The 17,542-nt window shown below is 33.3% G+C and overlaps 1 protein-coding gene across 7 annotated transcripts in view; it reads right to left on the bottom strand.

Annotated features, from left to right (window-relative positions):
* BTBD10 (BTB domain containing 10) overlaps nucleotides 1-17,542 on the bottom strand; it is a 78,043-nt gene that overhangs the window by 22,007 nt on the left and 38,494 nt on the right. For 6 of the 7 annotated variants that reach the window (XM_033206168.1, XM_033206172.1, XM_033206173.1 and 3 more), the window contains 3 exons: nucleotides 4,865-5,061; nucleotides 2,760-3,045; nucleotides 473-575 (listed from right to left, as the gene is read on the bottom strand). In XM_033206168.1, the coding sequence (XP_033062059.1) occupies nucleotides 473-575; nucleotides 2,760-3,045; nucleotides 4,865-5,061 (586 nt within the window). Of the gene's footprint in view, nucleotides 1-472; nucleotides 576-2,759; nucleotides 3,046-4,864; nucleotides 5,062-14,393; nucleotides 14,415-17,542 lie in introns of those variants that run through there. The other variant, XM_033206175.1, reaches the window with a different exon arrangement.

Genomic DNA, 17,542 nt, shown 5'->3' with positions numbered 1-17,542 from the left:
TATGTACTAAAATAAAGATGAGAGCACAGCATGGTGGCTCAATGCCTGCAATCCCAGCCACTGGGAGGCCAAGGTGGGAGGATCGCTTGAGCCCTGGAGTTCGAGAACAGCCTAGGTAACACTGTGAGACCTCGTCTCTATAGAAAAGGAAAACAAAAAGAATTAGCCAGGCATCGTGGTGCATGCCTGTAGTCCCAGCTACTCAGGAATGTGTGGCAGGAGGATTGTTTGAGCCCGGGAGGTTGAGGCTACAGTGAGCTATGACTGTGCCACTGCACTCCATGCAGCCTGGGTGAAAGAGCAAGACCCTGTTGCAAAATAAAAATATAAACAAAATAAAATAAAGATGAATTAAATGGTATTTAAGGAAAAACAATATCCTGGAATAACTCCAGAGAGATATTCAAATAGGATTCTGCTTCTAATCCAAGTACCTACTAAGAAGGGGTCTTATGAATAAGTCAATACTCACCAGAATAGCTCGAAACACAGTGGAACCAATTCCCTCTGCCACCTCATACTCTCCTTTCTCATTGGGTCGTGTAAAGTTATGTTCTCGGCCAGATCCAAACATCCTATGACAGTAAATAATTGAGAAATACGTCAATAGAATACTTCCTTCAAAAGGGAAAATGGATTTCATGTACAAATGTAAAAAGGAATTATATCACTAAATTAGTCAAGAATTTTTATCATTAATGTATTCTGGCAAACATCATAAAAGAAGGAATATTAAAAACATTTTCTTTTTGATGGTAGGGAATACTAGTATAGATTTTATCTAAGCAACAATAAAATAAATGACAAAATTCAGAAGCTAAAGACCTTTCCTCCCCCTTCTCCTCAGAAAACAACACCAATCAATTAATCAAGGGAAAAAGGTGAGTTTTTAATACTAATCTTACCAGGAAGAAAAAAAAAAAGGGGAAACCATGTTATCTGTGCTTTTTCCTTAAAACTGCTGTTTTCACTGTACAGTTAATGCCATAATGCAGCACATAATAGCAAGCTAACCTGAGACAAAGTGATATGATACAGGACAAGTCAGGTTGTTTTACATTTCACAATCTTAACTATAAATGTAACAAATCCTACTCAAAATTATTAGACTTGCATCCTGGAACTGAAAAACAAGCAATCAAATGCTGGGATAGATAGGAATTAAGAAATAGGACAATGGCAAGTTTAAGAAAATAAATAAAAAGCTCTTATGTAAGAAAATACAAAGGACTTTATTTTTTTTCAAGTCATGTTTGTTGGCCCTTCAAGAGTGCAATTTCCAAAATATGTCCTTAACAATAAAAAATGTACTCTAGTACTCTCCAGAAGATACAAAAATCATGATTAAAGAAAGGTGAACCTCTAGATCCTATGGTATGGATGAATTAAGTATTCTACTTAATAGTTTCCTAATTCAAATAGTTTTATCTTTCGTTGTAACACAGAAAACTATGAACAACAAAGGTTTTTTATGTCAAAGTTTCCAAAAGAATGCCAACTGCTTTTTACAGTTTCCATGAATATTAATTTTCATCCCCAAAGACACACTTTAGCCAATCGGCCTAAAAAGAAGGCTTTGCTAATTGAAAAAGAAGATAGTCTTTCAGGAATCAAATGTCATGATTTAAACTTTTTACAAAAGGGGAAAGCTACTCTTTTCACATCAATATGAACACTTAAAAATCTTTTTTTTTAAGAAAACATAACAGCCAAAATTTCAAATATCTACTTTTTATTGTTTCTATATATCTGATGTAAAAATATAAAGTATTAACAGTGTCAAGTCATATTGCTGATAATTTGTCAATAATCCTCCCTTATAACACTAAAAATACAAAAAAGCCTACAGTTCAAAGGTATTTTTTTCATGATATAAAGCATAGTGTCAATGTTGAAGGAAAATATTTAGTTACTAAAAAATGTATACAATATCACAACGGCAGCATTTACTCTGTGTTACGAGACAATGATAAATCACACACACACACACACACTGCATATGCAATCTAGTAAAGTACAAGTTTTTATCTCATATAAATTTCTATTTCATGCACATGCCCTTTCACTTGATAGTAGTGTAACCAAAGATACTGATTTTACAATTAAAAGGTATAGTTTGGACATGGGGAAAAATCAAGTCTCTATTGTCTATCTCCTTCTTAGACTGTGGTTCCCATAACTGCAAACTTTAAATAGCTCTATTACTCTGGACCAGCACAAATCAGAAGATGACAATTATTTCCTTCATTTTGCTAACTACTTGTTGACATTCCTTTTTTATTTTATTTTTTTAAGTATCTACATCAAACTGACAATTCATGCTGACTTTACAGCTAAACAACCTATTGGGTTTTTTCTTTCCGCCTTTAAACAATGCTGATTATTTATATTTTGTGATTCAATGGGAACCCAAGTGCAGGAAACATATTATCATTGCTAAATTCACCTGGTTAGATTCAATTTACAGTCTCAATATGTAAAGACATTTTAGTATCCTGACTTCAATAACTAATATATTTGCTATTTCTACTGGTACTGCAAAGAACACTAGAAATAAAACCAAGTTCAAGCTCTTACTCTATCACTTTCTAGCTGTATTAACTTGGGACAAGTAATTTAGCCTCCAAAGCTCAGTTCTTTCATCTGTAAAACAGAAATGTTACATTTCAACAGAGAATTACTGTAAAACTTAAATGAAAAAAGAATGGCGGTAAAAGCACCTTATAATTAGTAATGCAAATAACTGCAATAATACAAACCTGCCCAACATTGTATTTGGCTGTGCAGTAAAAATGGATGGGTCTACAACAAATCTAGTGTTATCCACTATTAGTGTCACTCGTTCTGACGTTCTTATATTCCGAGCTCCCTCTTTTGCATTTTCATATACAAACACCATCTCCCCAGATGTCTTACAGCTACCATCTGAACTTGACTGACTACTGTTTCTGCTGCTGGTCCCAGCACTGCTAATGGAACCATTTGGGGATGCTTTTTGAGGACGTGGACTGCTTGGACGAGAGGAACTGTGATCTTTTTCTCGTTCTGAAATAAAGATGTTAGACAAAGTTAGGAAATTTTCTTTTAAAAATTCAAGATCTCTCTCTATATATATCTTTTTAAATGTTTGATTTATAAAAGTTGTTTTAAGTCACAGCATTTCTACTTTTCAGTTTCAAAGAACATGTTAACAGAACACCATAAACATTCATTTAGTTCCAGGAATAAAACCCAAAACATCAAAATGCTTTCTAAAATCTTTATTTGTAGACTTTTAAAAAAGATGTATAGCTGACTAATGCTAACCCAAACTAATATCAAGATTAAGGAAAATTTTATATTTTTACTCCACTTAAAAATAGAAACCCAAGGAACCGAATATTCTCACAAGTAAAATAAATATGCTTTGAAAGTTATTACAGTAAAAGATTAATAAGAATACCAATTTAAGCTGTCCTAATTACTAAAAGAGATAACACTATTCTGAGAACACAAAGTACAATCTTTAGAATCTCACCATGTTAATAAGGGCATTCTAAAACCAGCAACTTATCTCAAAAAAAGAAGGCCCCCATCCCCCACAAAAAAGAAAGAAATTCACTAAGGGCAGTAAGAAGTATTTATTTATTTTTAATGATTTTTACGTCTACCAAATAAAGTGGCTTTAGTAGCTCATGATATATTGTTTTCTTCTCATTCTCAAGTTTGTTGAATAAAGCACTGCTACAAATTTTATGATCTATAATTATAGTCAAATAAAAACTAAGATTTTGTGATATGTTTCACTTAGAGACTAGATCACTAAACTTTAAAGGTGACCTAAAAATGTACCTCCATCTCACCAGTTTCATCAGCTTTTGCCAAATTCCTCTATGACTCAAACTACTTAGAACACTCTGTACAGCATTATTGATTATATAATTAGGTTTGACATATCTCCAGAGATACTCTGACGCCTCCCTTTTATTGCCTGATTCTACAATACTGGTAGCATCTCAAAAGCAAAATTTGCTAAAGCAGTATTAATAAAATAATGTATCATATCCTGCTATTCTACTCCCAGATACTGACTTTTTCATGTAACAAACTGTCAACTCTAATTTATACTTTTGTTGCTGTCTGGCTTATAAGTACTAGTTTGACTTCAAGGATCAACTGAAACACTGACAACTTCTCTCATAATTAGACCCTAATATTAATGATTCTTATTTACAACAGATTATCAGAAACTACTGCTGCATATAGTCAAAGTTTTAATTTGTCTCTTCTGCAGGGGAAAATAAAAATCAGCAAGCTCACATGCTAAGGCACCTCTTCTTCAGCTGGTGTTTTATAGTCATACCATGTGTTCACCTGGGATAACAACGGTCATTTATAATAATGAATAGGAAGGGAAAGACCTGAGCTAGTTACTAACAAATTAAAACACATCATACCTTTCATCTGTTTTTATTATTAAATTTGAGATATTGTCAAAAATCAGAAAAAATAACATAATGGCTATTCTACCTTTCAGGTCAACTAAACTCCTATCAATAATTTACTACAAACTATTGCTATATATTTCATAAGACAAAAATTAACTTGAGAACTTTGAAAATCTATATATCACAGTTTCAAAGGCTTTTCAAATTACTTATTTTATAAGACTGTACCAGAGGTTAAAAAATTCACGTTAACTTTGCATTTAATAAGCTGTTTTTTCTTTCACAGCAAGAACCAAGTTCGACTAAAACAGAAACAATTGAATAGAAGAAGCTAATTACACTCTGCTGTATTAGGCACAATTCAATGTCATTACTACTTTAAAAAGGTAAATGCATGTTTTTAAGAACTGTTAGGAAGGTTAGTTGATTTTACATACCAACATGGTGCTGTCGTGTTGGAGAAGTCACATTTCTAATACAAGGAGTGAGTTGAGACTCTGTTCTTTCATGAGATGAATCTCGTGATCTGTCACTTGACCTTCGTCTATCTCTTGATCTCTCATGTCCCCCACTAGCACCATGTAGACTCATTTTGGTGTGGTCAACTCCTCCCTTAGCAATACGCGAGGATGTACTGATAAGTTAGAAAGGAAAATTAACCATAAAAGCAGAACGTAAGATTGCAAACATTTTAAAAGAAAAACCCGAGTAACATAAAACTAATATATTGAAGTGCAAAAATCAAACGCTACTTTCCAATTCTGAAACCTAATTTACCTCAAACTTGTAGGCTTTAAAAATTCTGGAATAATGTGTCTTTGAATACTGCACAGTTGAACTCAGTTTTTCTGAACGAGAAAACTAAAGCTTAGAAAGGTTAACTAACATATGAGTTAGTAGAAGTTGTAGTAATAGTAGTAGATCACCCAGATATCTTAAATGTTACTCAAATGTTCTTTTGATTTCTTTCATTGTGGGGGAAAAGAGAAGGCAAGAGCTTCTGGAACTCCTAAAAAACTGAGGAATGGGGCAAATAAATTGGTCTCCCTGCCAAACAAAATAAGTCTACATGCTAACTTCAATCAACCAACTTTGAGTTGAGTCTTTTCAAAACACTATGATTTTTTTTTTAAGTTTTTCTGAAAAGCATTTCTCAGCCAGGCGCAGTGAATCATACCTGTAATCCCAATGTTTTGGGAGGTCAATGTGGATGAATCGCTTGAGGTCAGGAGTTCGAGACCAGTCTGGCCAACATGGCAAAACCCTATCTCTACTAAAAATACAAAAATTAGCTGGGTGTGGTAGCACACACCTGTAATCTCAGCTACTCAAGAGCCTGGGGCACAAGAATCGTATGGGAGGCAGAGGTTGCAGTGAGCCAAGATCATGCCACTGCACTCCCACCTGAGGGACAGAGCAAGACTCTGTCTCAGGAAAAAAAAAAAGAAAAGAAAAGTATTTCTCTGAAAAACCTCACAAACCTACGTACTCTGACTACATAAAGTCACAGAATTTTTAAAAACTTAAAAATATCTTATATATAATAAACTTCTCCACCAGAAGTGAAAAACTCAGAATGTTGATTAAAATAGTCCAGTTTACAGAATATTTTAACATAATTATGTATTAAGTTACACATAATATATGTACAGTGCTATGCTAAATGCCAACAGAAAGAAGCTTCCTCAGGAGCTTGTTTTCTAAGTGTAGCAGTAATAGATGAACATGCAGAACTTTAAACAATTCAAGAGTTATCCCAGCTTCCAAATATAAAACTACTAAACAGTTCCCAAATACGTAACTACTAAATGGGTATTAGATAATAAATGCTTTAGGATCTCAAAGAAAAAAGACATTGCTATAGAGTAGCCACTAGTGTATCACTAGTGTCCAGCTCCTGACAAATAGATAAAATTTCAATAATTAGATTACATTTTGCAAATAAGAAAACTGATGGTAATAAAAATAATAAAGCCAGACCTAAGGCAATTTGGAAATTTACTATGTTAGCATATACTATGGTTTAAGTAATTTGAAAATTTACTATGTTAGCATATACTATGGTTTAAAAATATTAAAGTACTTTTTAGAAACAGAAGGAACTTCATGGCTTTAAAGTAAAATTGTTGTCTAATGCTTATTGCTTGACAACTGAATGATACTTAATATTCTGGAAACTTAGGTTTCTCATTTGTAAAATGTAGATTCTATTTATTTTCTAAGGTTAATAGGTGAATTAAATGAAGTATAATAAGTAAGCTGACCAGCAATGTACCTGGCACAACATAATTGCTCATGAAATGTTAGTTTATTTAGTTATGACAGATGAGGATATTAAAGTTCAGAACTGCAAGACTTGCTCAGGGTCACATAGTATTTAGTAGAAATGCTAATAACACTATAACCTAAGCCTTTTGATTCATTCCAGTGCCCCTTTCATAATATTATACTGGTCTCCTTTAGCAAAACCATATGAGTTAAAATTTAATCTTTGTGATTCAGAAAGCAAAATCTTTCAGTGTCTCAGGGTCATCTCTTTGGTTGATTTTATTAGCTTTAATATTTTTTGTTATTTTGGTGGTTTCTTTCATTATAAAAATCAGTCATCACCTTGCTATAACAGACTACAAGGACAGAAGATAAAGTTGACTTTGCATTTATCCTGAAAGTTACTTCTAGGGAAATAAAGGCAATCTAACAGCCTTTATCAGTTATTTGTTTCTCATAAACCTACAGAGAAAAATTCTACTCCCACCTTCATTCTAGTGAAAAAAAAAATCAGAGTACAGCTGCATCAATAGAACAAAACCTTTTCTTTCAAACAGAACAAATCAAAAGATCCTACTGCACTTATGTTTTTAAAAAATCGTTAGAGTAGGAATACTGGAATTTCTGGCTTGTTTTCTAAAGTAGGAAAAAAAAGGAATCCACACTAAATAGAACAAAGATCATATATAGAAAAAATAACTCTTCAAATTATTCTGGCGGCTAAGTTTTCATCTTTTTCAACTGTAAGAAAGCACATTATCTAAATGTGACTCTGGTAATTTAATGGACAAGGTATGAGCACAACTACGAGTAAGACAAATACAAACTAAATGTTCAGTGTGAGTAAGAGCCAAGCAGACTGACTAATTAAAAAAGCGTTTTCACCAGACATCTCTGTAGCTGCAAGACTAGACACTGCTAAAATATTGGCTTCATTTCTAAAACACTTAGATTTTAAACTAATTCAAAAGATGTCATAATACACTTTCATATTTTCTTTTAATTCCCACATAGACTGAACCCTGAATCAGACCTTCAAAATCAGATGTCATGGAAGACAAATTATGTCCTACTATATTTAATTCAATACTTTTAGATTAAGAAAGCACTCTAAAGGCAAAAACAGTTAATATGTACAAAAGAAAATGAGGACGAGCAAGTTCAGAGGGGAAAGCTCTGCTTCAGGCTGCATTGAAGAGTTTGGGATTCATGAACTAAGTATAGGTAAGGACATGAAGACTAGATTAGCCCTAATACCTATTTCCAGCCAAGATAGAGTAACAAGGGCTGAGTTTATACTCCTGTCTGACACAACCCAAGAAACCAAACAGAATATATGAAACAATAGTCTGCAAGACACGGCATATCAGGCAATGAAGGAGAGCAATCACTGAAAAATGGAAAGCAAATGAGATAGGCCCAACAATTGTCCCAAATTACTATCTTGAGAGCATTTGCAAAGTAAACACAGAGAGGGAAAACACAAGCAGAACCCAGTGGACTGTGAGTGAAAGACATGGAGCTGAGACACTGGGATAAGAGATGGCTAGAGTTCTAAGGGAAAAGTAACACAGAGAGAAAATCTCAGAAATCTGCAGAGTCCTCCTTGAGTACTGAGCTGGATACCAGTCACACACGTGAGGACACTATGAAAAGCTGGGGAAAAAAACCAACTCAAAGGATTAGAGGAAATAGTGCCCAGCACTCATACAGGGCCAGGAAAAGGTCCTGTTCCCACTAGTTCAGACTGGAAAGCCTAATAATTTTTAAGGCATTGGGAAGAGAATTAGAAGACTCTAAAATGGGAAATAATTACAACTAGACTGAGCACTGTTCCAGTTCCCCTAACAAATTTTAACATCAAGACCAAAAGGACCACACTATTTCCATATAGCTAAATCCTAAAGCAAAGCTCAAGAATATTTGTAAGTATAAGAAATATCAAACACACAAATGAGGTAAAGTTTACCATGTATGGCATCCAATCAAAAATTATCAGGCATGCAAAGAAGTGAGAACACATAATCCATGAGGAAAAAAAATCAAGTGAAATAAAACGTGAACTGACACATATGTTAGAATGAGAAATAAAAATATTAAAAAGTCACTATAACCATAGCCCTCCAAAAAGAAATGTAAAGACACACAAGATTAAAAAGATGCAAATCAAGCTTCCAGAGATAAAAATGTTTACATGTGAGATGAAAAGTATACTAAATGGCCCTTTAAAATGACTATAGTTAACAATAACTTATTATATATTATCAAATGGTTAGAAGACAGAACTTTGAATGCTCCCGACATTTTTAAAAAATGATCAATGTTTGAGGTGATAGATATGCTAATCACCCTGATTTGCTCACTACACACTGTATACATGTATTGAAATATCACTCAGTACCTCTAAATATGTATAATTATTACATGTTACACATTAATTAAAAATCACTTTAAAAAAGAAAAGCACACTGAATGGAATTAATGGGAGACTACACATTATAGAAGAAATGATTAACAAATTTGAAGACAATGCAATAGGAAATATTCAAAATAAAAAAGACAGAGAAAACAGAAAAATAAACAGCATGAGTAAGCTGCAGGTCAATTTCAAGTGGCCTAATATAGGTATAAATGGAGTCCATGAAGGAAGTAGGAAGGAAAAAAAGGAAAGTAATATCTGAACTTTCTCCAAATTTGGCAAAAATTACAAACCCAGATTCAATATGCACAACAAATTCCACACATACTTCAAAGAAAAAAATGAAAACAAACCCTGTCAACCTAGGTTTGCCATAGCCACTAAAAACATCTTTCAAAAATAAGAAGGATCTGCATTGATTTGTCGAAAATAAGAAAGTACAGACATTTTCAGGCAAAAAAAGACAAAGGAATTCATCATGAGAAGACCTGCACTGCAAGAACAGTTAAAAGGTAGTCCTTCAGGCAGAAAAAAAAAGCTAATGCCAGATGAAAATATGAATCCACACAAAAAAATGAAGACCACTAGAAAAAGTAACTGCATAGAAGAATATAATTTTTTTCTAATTGTTTAAATCTCTATAAAAGATTAAACAATAATGATAATAATAATAGAATATGGGGTTTATAACATACACATATAACTAGAGCAGCACAAAGTCTGGGAGAAAGAAATCGAAGTATATTATTGTAAGGTTTTTACACCACACAAGAAACAGTATAACATCACTTGAAGGTACGCTGTGATAAGTTAAAGATGTATACTGTTAATACTAAATCAACCACTAATATAAGAAAACAAAAAATTACAGTTAATATACCAAAAAAGGAGATAAAATAAAATCATAAAAAAAGATTTGGCTAATCCAAGAGGGCAAAGGAAAAAAGGGATTGGGAGGAAGAAGGAAAAAGAACAAATGGGACAAACGGAAAATAAATAACAAGATTAACACTTAACCTTAACCATGTCAATAATCACATTAAATACAGATAGTCTTAGCCATTTAGATGTAAACAGTCTAAACCATAAAAGGTGAAGATTATCAGACTGGATATAAAAGCTAGATCCCCAGCCTGGCAGATCACTTGAGCCCAGGAGTTCGAAACCAGCCTTTCGCAATGTGGCAAAGCCTCATCTCTACAAAAAATACAAAAATTAGCTGGGTGTGGTGGTGCATGCCTGTGGTCCCAGCTACTCAGGAGGCTGAGGTGGGAGGATCACTTGAGCCTCGGAGGTCAAGGCTGCAGTGAGCAGAGATTGCACCACTGCACTATGGCCTGGGCAACAGAGGGAGACTCTGTCTTAAAATAATAATAATAATAATAATAATAATAATAATAATAATAAAAGCCAGGTCCAACTATATGCTATATGGTATAAAGAGATTCAATATAAAAGAATGAGGAAAGATACACTATGCTAGCACTAGTTCAAAGACAGCAAGAGTGGCTATATTAATATCAGACAAAGCAGAGTTCAGAACAAAGAATATCACTATGTATTTCATAAAGATAAAGGGGTTAATTTATTAAGTGCACATAAGAATCCAAATGTTTTTCTGCCTTATGAGAGAGCTTCAAAATACAGGAGGCAAAAACTGATAAAACTATGAGAACTAGACAATTCCACAATTATGATCAGAGATTTCATCACCTCTCTCACAATATTTAACAGAAAAACTACACAGAAAATCAGTAGGGATTGATGAGATTTGAATAATATTATCAACTGACTTGACCTCACTGACATTTACGGAATACCCAAAAAGGGCAGAAAACTCATGCTTTTCATGTGCACACAGAACATTTATCAAGATAGATCATATTTTGGGCAATAAAACAAGTATCAATAAACTTAAAAGAATTTAATCATACAAAGTATGTTCTCTGATTACAATGGAATTAAAGCAAAATTCAATAACAGAGATATCTAGAAAATTCCCAAATACTTGGAAATTAAATAATATCTTTACCTAAACAACTTACAGAGCAATAAATAAAAAGGAAATTAGAAAATTTTGAACTAAAAGAAAGTGGGAAAAAACCCAAAATACCATAATTTGTGGCATGGTATGACATTGTAACAGTACTTAGAGGCCAATTATGGCATTAAATTCCTATATTAGAAAAGAAGAAAGGTCTAAGAAAAATGACATTCGTCAATAAAATTGTTAAACCTCCACACAGACTGCTTGGGACAAAAATCGAGAAGATACAAACTACCAATGTCAGAAATAAGAGAGGCTACAGATACTAAAAGAATAATAAAAGAATATTATAAACAACTTTAAGCCAATAAATTCAACAACTCAGAATGGACAAATTTAAACCTACAAAAAAGCTCACTTAAGAAAAAGTTGAATAGCTCTATGTTTACTAAAGAAATTTAATTTGTAGTTTAAAACATTCCCTCCAAGAAAACTCTAGGCTCATATGGCTTCACTGACAAATTCTACCAAGCATTTAAGACAGAAATAATATCACCCCTACACAGCTCTTCCAGAAAATTGACGAGAAGATAGTATTTCCCAACTCATTCTATGAGACCAACATTGCCCAGACACCAATATCTAGAAAATTCCCAGATACTTGGAAATTAAATAATACCTTTACCTAAACAACTCACAGAGCAGTAAGGAAATCAAAAAGGAAATCAGAAAATTTTGAAGTAAAAGAAAGTGGAAAAAATATTACAAGAAAAGAAAACCACAAATCTTAGAACACAAATATCAATATTCTAAACAAAATTTTAATACATCAAATCCAGCAATACATACAAAAAGAATAGTAATCAAAGACCAAATGCTCTCCATTTTAAATCAGAAATAAGAATGTCCACTGTCACTTTTCTTCAACAATGTACTGAGGATTCTAGCCAGTGCAATATGGCAAGAAAAGACATTCAGATTGATTAAGATGTAAAACTATCTTTATTTGCAGAAAACATGATCATCTATTGTAGACTCTAGTAAAAAAAAAAAAAAAAAAAAAAAAAAAAGGTTACTAGAACCAGTAAGTTCAGCAAGGTTGCAGAATACAAAATCAGTATTTTAAAATGAACTTTATTTCTACATACCAAGAATACGTAACCTGAAATTGAAATTTTAAAAACACCACTTACAAGTAACACCAAAACCTGAAATACTTAGGGATAAATATGACAAAAGATGTGAAAAACTCACACACTGGAAATTATAAAACATTACTGAAATTAAGAAGACCTAAACAAATGGAGAAAACTACTGTCTTTACAAATCAATTTTCCCCGTAAGTTAATCTACCGGATATAACATAATTCCAATGGAAAACTACGTAGGCTTGCTTATCAAGAGTGACAAGTTGATTCCAAAATTCATATGCATATGCAAATGACTTACAATAGCCTAAATAACTTTTTTTAAAGAACAGTTGGAAGACTAACACGATCTGATTTCAAGACTCATTAAAAGGCTGTAGCAATGAATAAAGTGTGCTACTGGCATAATGACAGGCACATACATCAATGAATCAGAATAAAGACTCCAGAAAAGAATTCACATACGTATATACAGACAACTCATTCTCAACAAGGGCTCAAATACAATTCAGGGAAGAAAGAGTTTTTCATCAAATGGTGCTGGAACACATGAATATACAATAGGTATTTCACGTTCAACAATTCTAGAAAAAAAAAAAAAGGAACTCTGCATAATAGTTCCCATCATATACAAAAGTTAACTCAAAATGGACCACACACCTAAATCTAAAACTTAAAACTATAGAACTTCTAGAAATAAAAAGCACAATGCATAAAAGAACAAACCGACAATTGAACTTCATCAAAATCAAAAACTTTTGATCTTCAAAAAACAGTGTTAAGAGAATGAAAACAAGCTATGCGCAGTGATTCAAGCCTGTAATCCCAGCACCTTGGGAGGTTGAGGCGGGACAATAGCTTGAGCCCAGGAGTTCAAGACCAGCTTGGGCAACATAGTGAGACCATTTCTACACAAAGTTTTTTAAAAAATTAGCCAGGAGTGGTGGCAGGCATCTAGTAGGTTCCGGCTACTTGAGAGGCCAAGGTGGTAATATTGCTTGAGACCAGAGGTTCGAAGTTGCAGTGAGTCATGGTCATCATGCTACTGTACTCTAGCCTGGGCAACGGAGCAAGATGCTGTTTCAAAAAAATTAATAAATAATAGAGACTAAAAACACAAGCCTCAGACTGGGAGAAAATATTTGCAAATCATATATCTGACAGAGGACTGACATGTAAGCTATATAAAGAACTCTCAAAATAATGGGAAAAAATGTGAGATACGCAGATAAGAAAATAAGTACATGAAATGATAGAGTCACTTGTCGCTAAAGAAATGCAAACTAAAATGACACTGTTACATCATTACACATCAGCGTGGCTAAATGAAATGACTGACTATATCAAGTGTTGATGAGTACGTGTATGAAATGGAACCCTCATACACTTGTGCTAGGAATGGAAAATGGTACAACCATTTTAGAAACTGTTTCAAAAAACAATTTGTTTCTTAAGAAATTAAACATAAACTAGCCATATGATTCAGTCATTCCATTATGTATTTATCCAAAAGAAATGAAGACATTATCCATAAAAAATGATTTGTAAACAAACATTCTTAGCAGTTTTATTTGTAACAGCTCAAAACTGGAAACAACCTAAATGTCTATGAACAAGTGAAAGGATAAACCATTTGTGATATATCCATACAATGGAATACTACTCAACAATAAAAAAGAATGAACTACTGACACAAGTTACAACATGAATCAATCTCAAAATAATTACACTGAATGAAAGAAGCCAGATCTCTCCCCACCCCCAAAAAATAAATTATATAAAATTCTAGGAAGTACAGAATAATGTATAGAGCAACAGAGAACATATTGGTGGTTTCACAAAAAAGGGGTATAAGAGTTCAAAGGGAAGGGTTACAAAGGGCACCAAAGAAGTTTTTGAGTGTGATATATATGCTCATTATCCTAATTATGGTAAGGTTTTCTGGGTATATATATATATGTACCAAATTGTATACCAGAATTGACCTCTTGGCTAAAACACAGCTACCTGAGAATACCATAATAGAAAACAAATACTTAGCCATTTCAATTACACTTAAGTAATAAAAGTCATGCCTTTCGTCTTCTAATAGTCCTTTCTTTTCACACTTTTCTTAGCACAGTGCACTAAATTCCTTCTCTTACCAATCTACATAGATTCTGGCATCCTCTTCTTGTAATATGGTCTGCAGTCTCAAGAAACCAAAAGCATTTCTACAATCAGATTAAAAACATCTACCATCACCAACTGATCACCACTTGAAAACTTCACAAACCAACATATATTACCCAGTAAACTTACTACAAAAGCCCAAATAAGAACCCTTAATCATGATCCTCTGAGATCACAATTTTCTTAAACTGAGGAATATCAATCACTTCCAAGCACCTCTAGTTACATAAACAAATCCACGTTAAACAAAAAAGAAAATATTTCCATTTTTAAATTTTGCAGCTTTATGACTTAATAATGCTTCTGTTTTCTTTACTATCAACTTTTCACTTTGTTTCAAAATCATGCTTTGAAGCATAAGGTGACTCAACAAGCAGTAAAGTTTCTAAAAACCTTTAAATCTTATTAAAATGGTCACTCTCAGAAGCAAATATCTATCACTTCTTGGCCTTTTGATTAAGATCAAGTGTAGAAGCAAATATCTATTCACATCAAACTTTATAATGCAAATCTGGTATGAATTTCTGCATATGATTTCGTCACCTAATTTGTTTAAAAATTCTAATTACAGCAACAGTTTTCTTTTTTTTTTTTTTTTTTTTTTTTTTTTTTTTTTTTTTTTTGAGGCGGAGTCTCGCTCTGTCGCCCGGACTGGAGTGCAGTGGCCAGATCTCAGCTCACTGCAAGCTCCGCCTCCTGGGTTTCCGCCATTCTCCTGCCTCAGCCTCCCAAGTAGCTGGGACTACAGGCGCCCGCCACCTCGCCCGGCTAGTTTTTGTATTTTTAGTAGAGACGGGGTTTCACCATATTAGCCAGGATGGTCTCGATCTCCTGACCTCGTGATCCGCCCGTCTCGGCCTCCCAAAGTGCTGGGATTACAGGCTTGAGCCACCGCGCCCGGCCTACAGCAACAGTTTTCAATGGCAGACAGGTTCCTAAGAACTGAAGAAAAACATAAGGATCTTGTTTTGTTCAATGAAACTAGATACTCCTACAAGGGGAAAAAGTTTGTAATACTAAACTAATACGTACAGAGTTTTTAAAATCCAACAGTACTGCAAAGTTTATAACAAAAACCAAGCCATTTTTTGAATGAGTAAACTGTAGTACAGCCATACCATAGAAAATTATTCAGCAATTTAAAAAAAACTATTGATATCTACAACAAATGTGAATGGATCCAAAAGCATTACACTGAATGAAAAAACCCAAACCCAAAAGTTTATACGCTATATCATTCCACTTATATAATGTTCTCAAAACAACAAACTTACAGGGATATAGAACCAAATTAGGGGTTGCCACAGGTCAGAGTTGGAGAGAGGGTGTAACTATAAAGGGGTAACATAAGAGAATTTCTTTGTGGTGATAGAACAGTTCTATATCCCAATTGTGGTGGGAGTTACATGAATCTATACATACGATAAAATATCACAGAACTATGTACCAGAAAAAAGAAAAAGTGCATGTAAAAATTGATAAAATAGAAGAAAGGTCAATAATTTAGTTATTAGTATTGTATCCATGTCAGTTTCCTGGTTTTCATAATGTACTAAAGTTATGTAAGATGTTATCATTGAAGGAGGCTGAGTAGAGTACCTGGGAACTCACAGTATGATTTTTTGTGACTTTTTGTAAATCTAAAATATTTCACAATGAACAAGCTTAATATATATAACAAAAGGGGCAATAATGTGGAGACAAAAAGAACACTAAACTATGATAAATTCAGGAACATAAAAAAGTATCCATAAAATAAGGACAGGAATGCTGCAATTCTAAAAAAATTAAAGAAAAAGAAAAAGTTCTGAAAAATTCAAAATAATAGGAGAAATTTTTACAAGGTTACTAGAAGGGTTGAAAGAAAATATTGAATATATCCTTAAAAGAACAAAAATACAAAGAAATGGAAAACAAAGCATTTAAAAAGAGAACTAATGAAGGAGGTCAACATTCAACTAATATATGTTCTACAGAGAACAGAGAAAATAGAGGGGAGCACATTTTCAAGGAAATAATATAAGAAAAATTTCCATAAGTAGCTGATATAAGTAGCACTCATATCAGAAAACTGTTGACAAATACACAAAACTATAATATAAAAAACTAAATACAGCTCTGTAAAAAAACATGTATGTCTCCATAAAAGGCTATATACATGTTTTTGTCCATGTTTCCTGGCTCATAACTCCTACCGCCCTTGTTATAATGTTGGGGGCACTTTAGGCCTCAGAAAACAGAATCTGTCTCTCTCTGACCTTCACCTGCCCTCTTTTCATGGCTCCTTTTTCTCTCCAAGGCAGGCCTTAGAAACTAAAAATACATTCTACTCTTCCCCTGCCTTTCTGTAATGGAGCTGACCATAAAGAAATCCCCTGACCTACTTTGCTTATAGGCCATAGGCCCCTCATTTCAGAAGGTGTCCTGTCCCATACCCTGGAGTTTGAGTGTGTTTTTTTCCCACTGACAATATTCCTATCCATTTGAATTAGTCAGACCTCAATAAAGAAGCAATATTTTAAATCCTATTTTTATTCTGGGAGAAAAATTAGCTGACTTTTTTTTTTTTACTATTCTAACAAATACCATATCCCATTTCAGTTTTTTAAACTAAAGCTTTTAAATGATTTTATATTAATATATTTTTGAAGCAACTGATTTGCTTTTTATAAGCATCGTTAATGTGTTAAGTCAGGATTTAGCAAACTACAGCTCATGGTCCAAATTCTACCCACTGCCTGATTTTGTAACTAAAGTATTATTGGAACACAGCCATGTCTATTCATGATTATTGTTCATGGCTGTTTTCATGCTACAATGACAAAGTTGAGTGATTAGGACGGTGACTGTAGCCAACATAGCCAAAAATATTTACTATCCAGTCCTATACAGAAAAACTTTGTTGATCCCTGTATTTAAATGTCAGTAACTATAATATAAAAAATGCTATCAAACTTCTAAATAGATTTAATAACAATTTATCTCTCATTTCCTTTTTGTGGTCAATTAGCCTTCTATAAACTTTCTGCTCTTCTGCTTAATATATGGTCAGTTTCCCAAGGAACAAAGGCTTAATAATGGAAAAGGAAAGTTCTCAACTGAAGAATTAGTTAAATTCTCA

Source organism: Trachypithecus francoisi, unplaced genomic scaffold (assembly GCF_009764315.1).
Source record: "Trachypithecus francoisi isolate TF-2019V2 unplaced genomic scaffold, Tfra_2.0 Lachesis_group8, whole genome shotgun sequence".
NCBI lineage: Eukaryota > Metazoa > Chordata > Mammalia > Primates > Cercopithecidae > Trachypithecus > Trachypithecus francoisi.
Note: the sequence above shows the minus strand (reverse complement) of the source record. Positions and strands in the feature narration are given on the sequence as shown.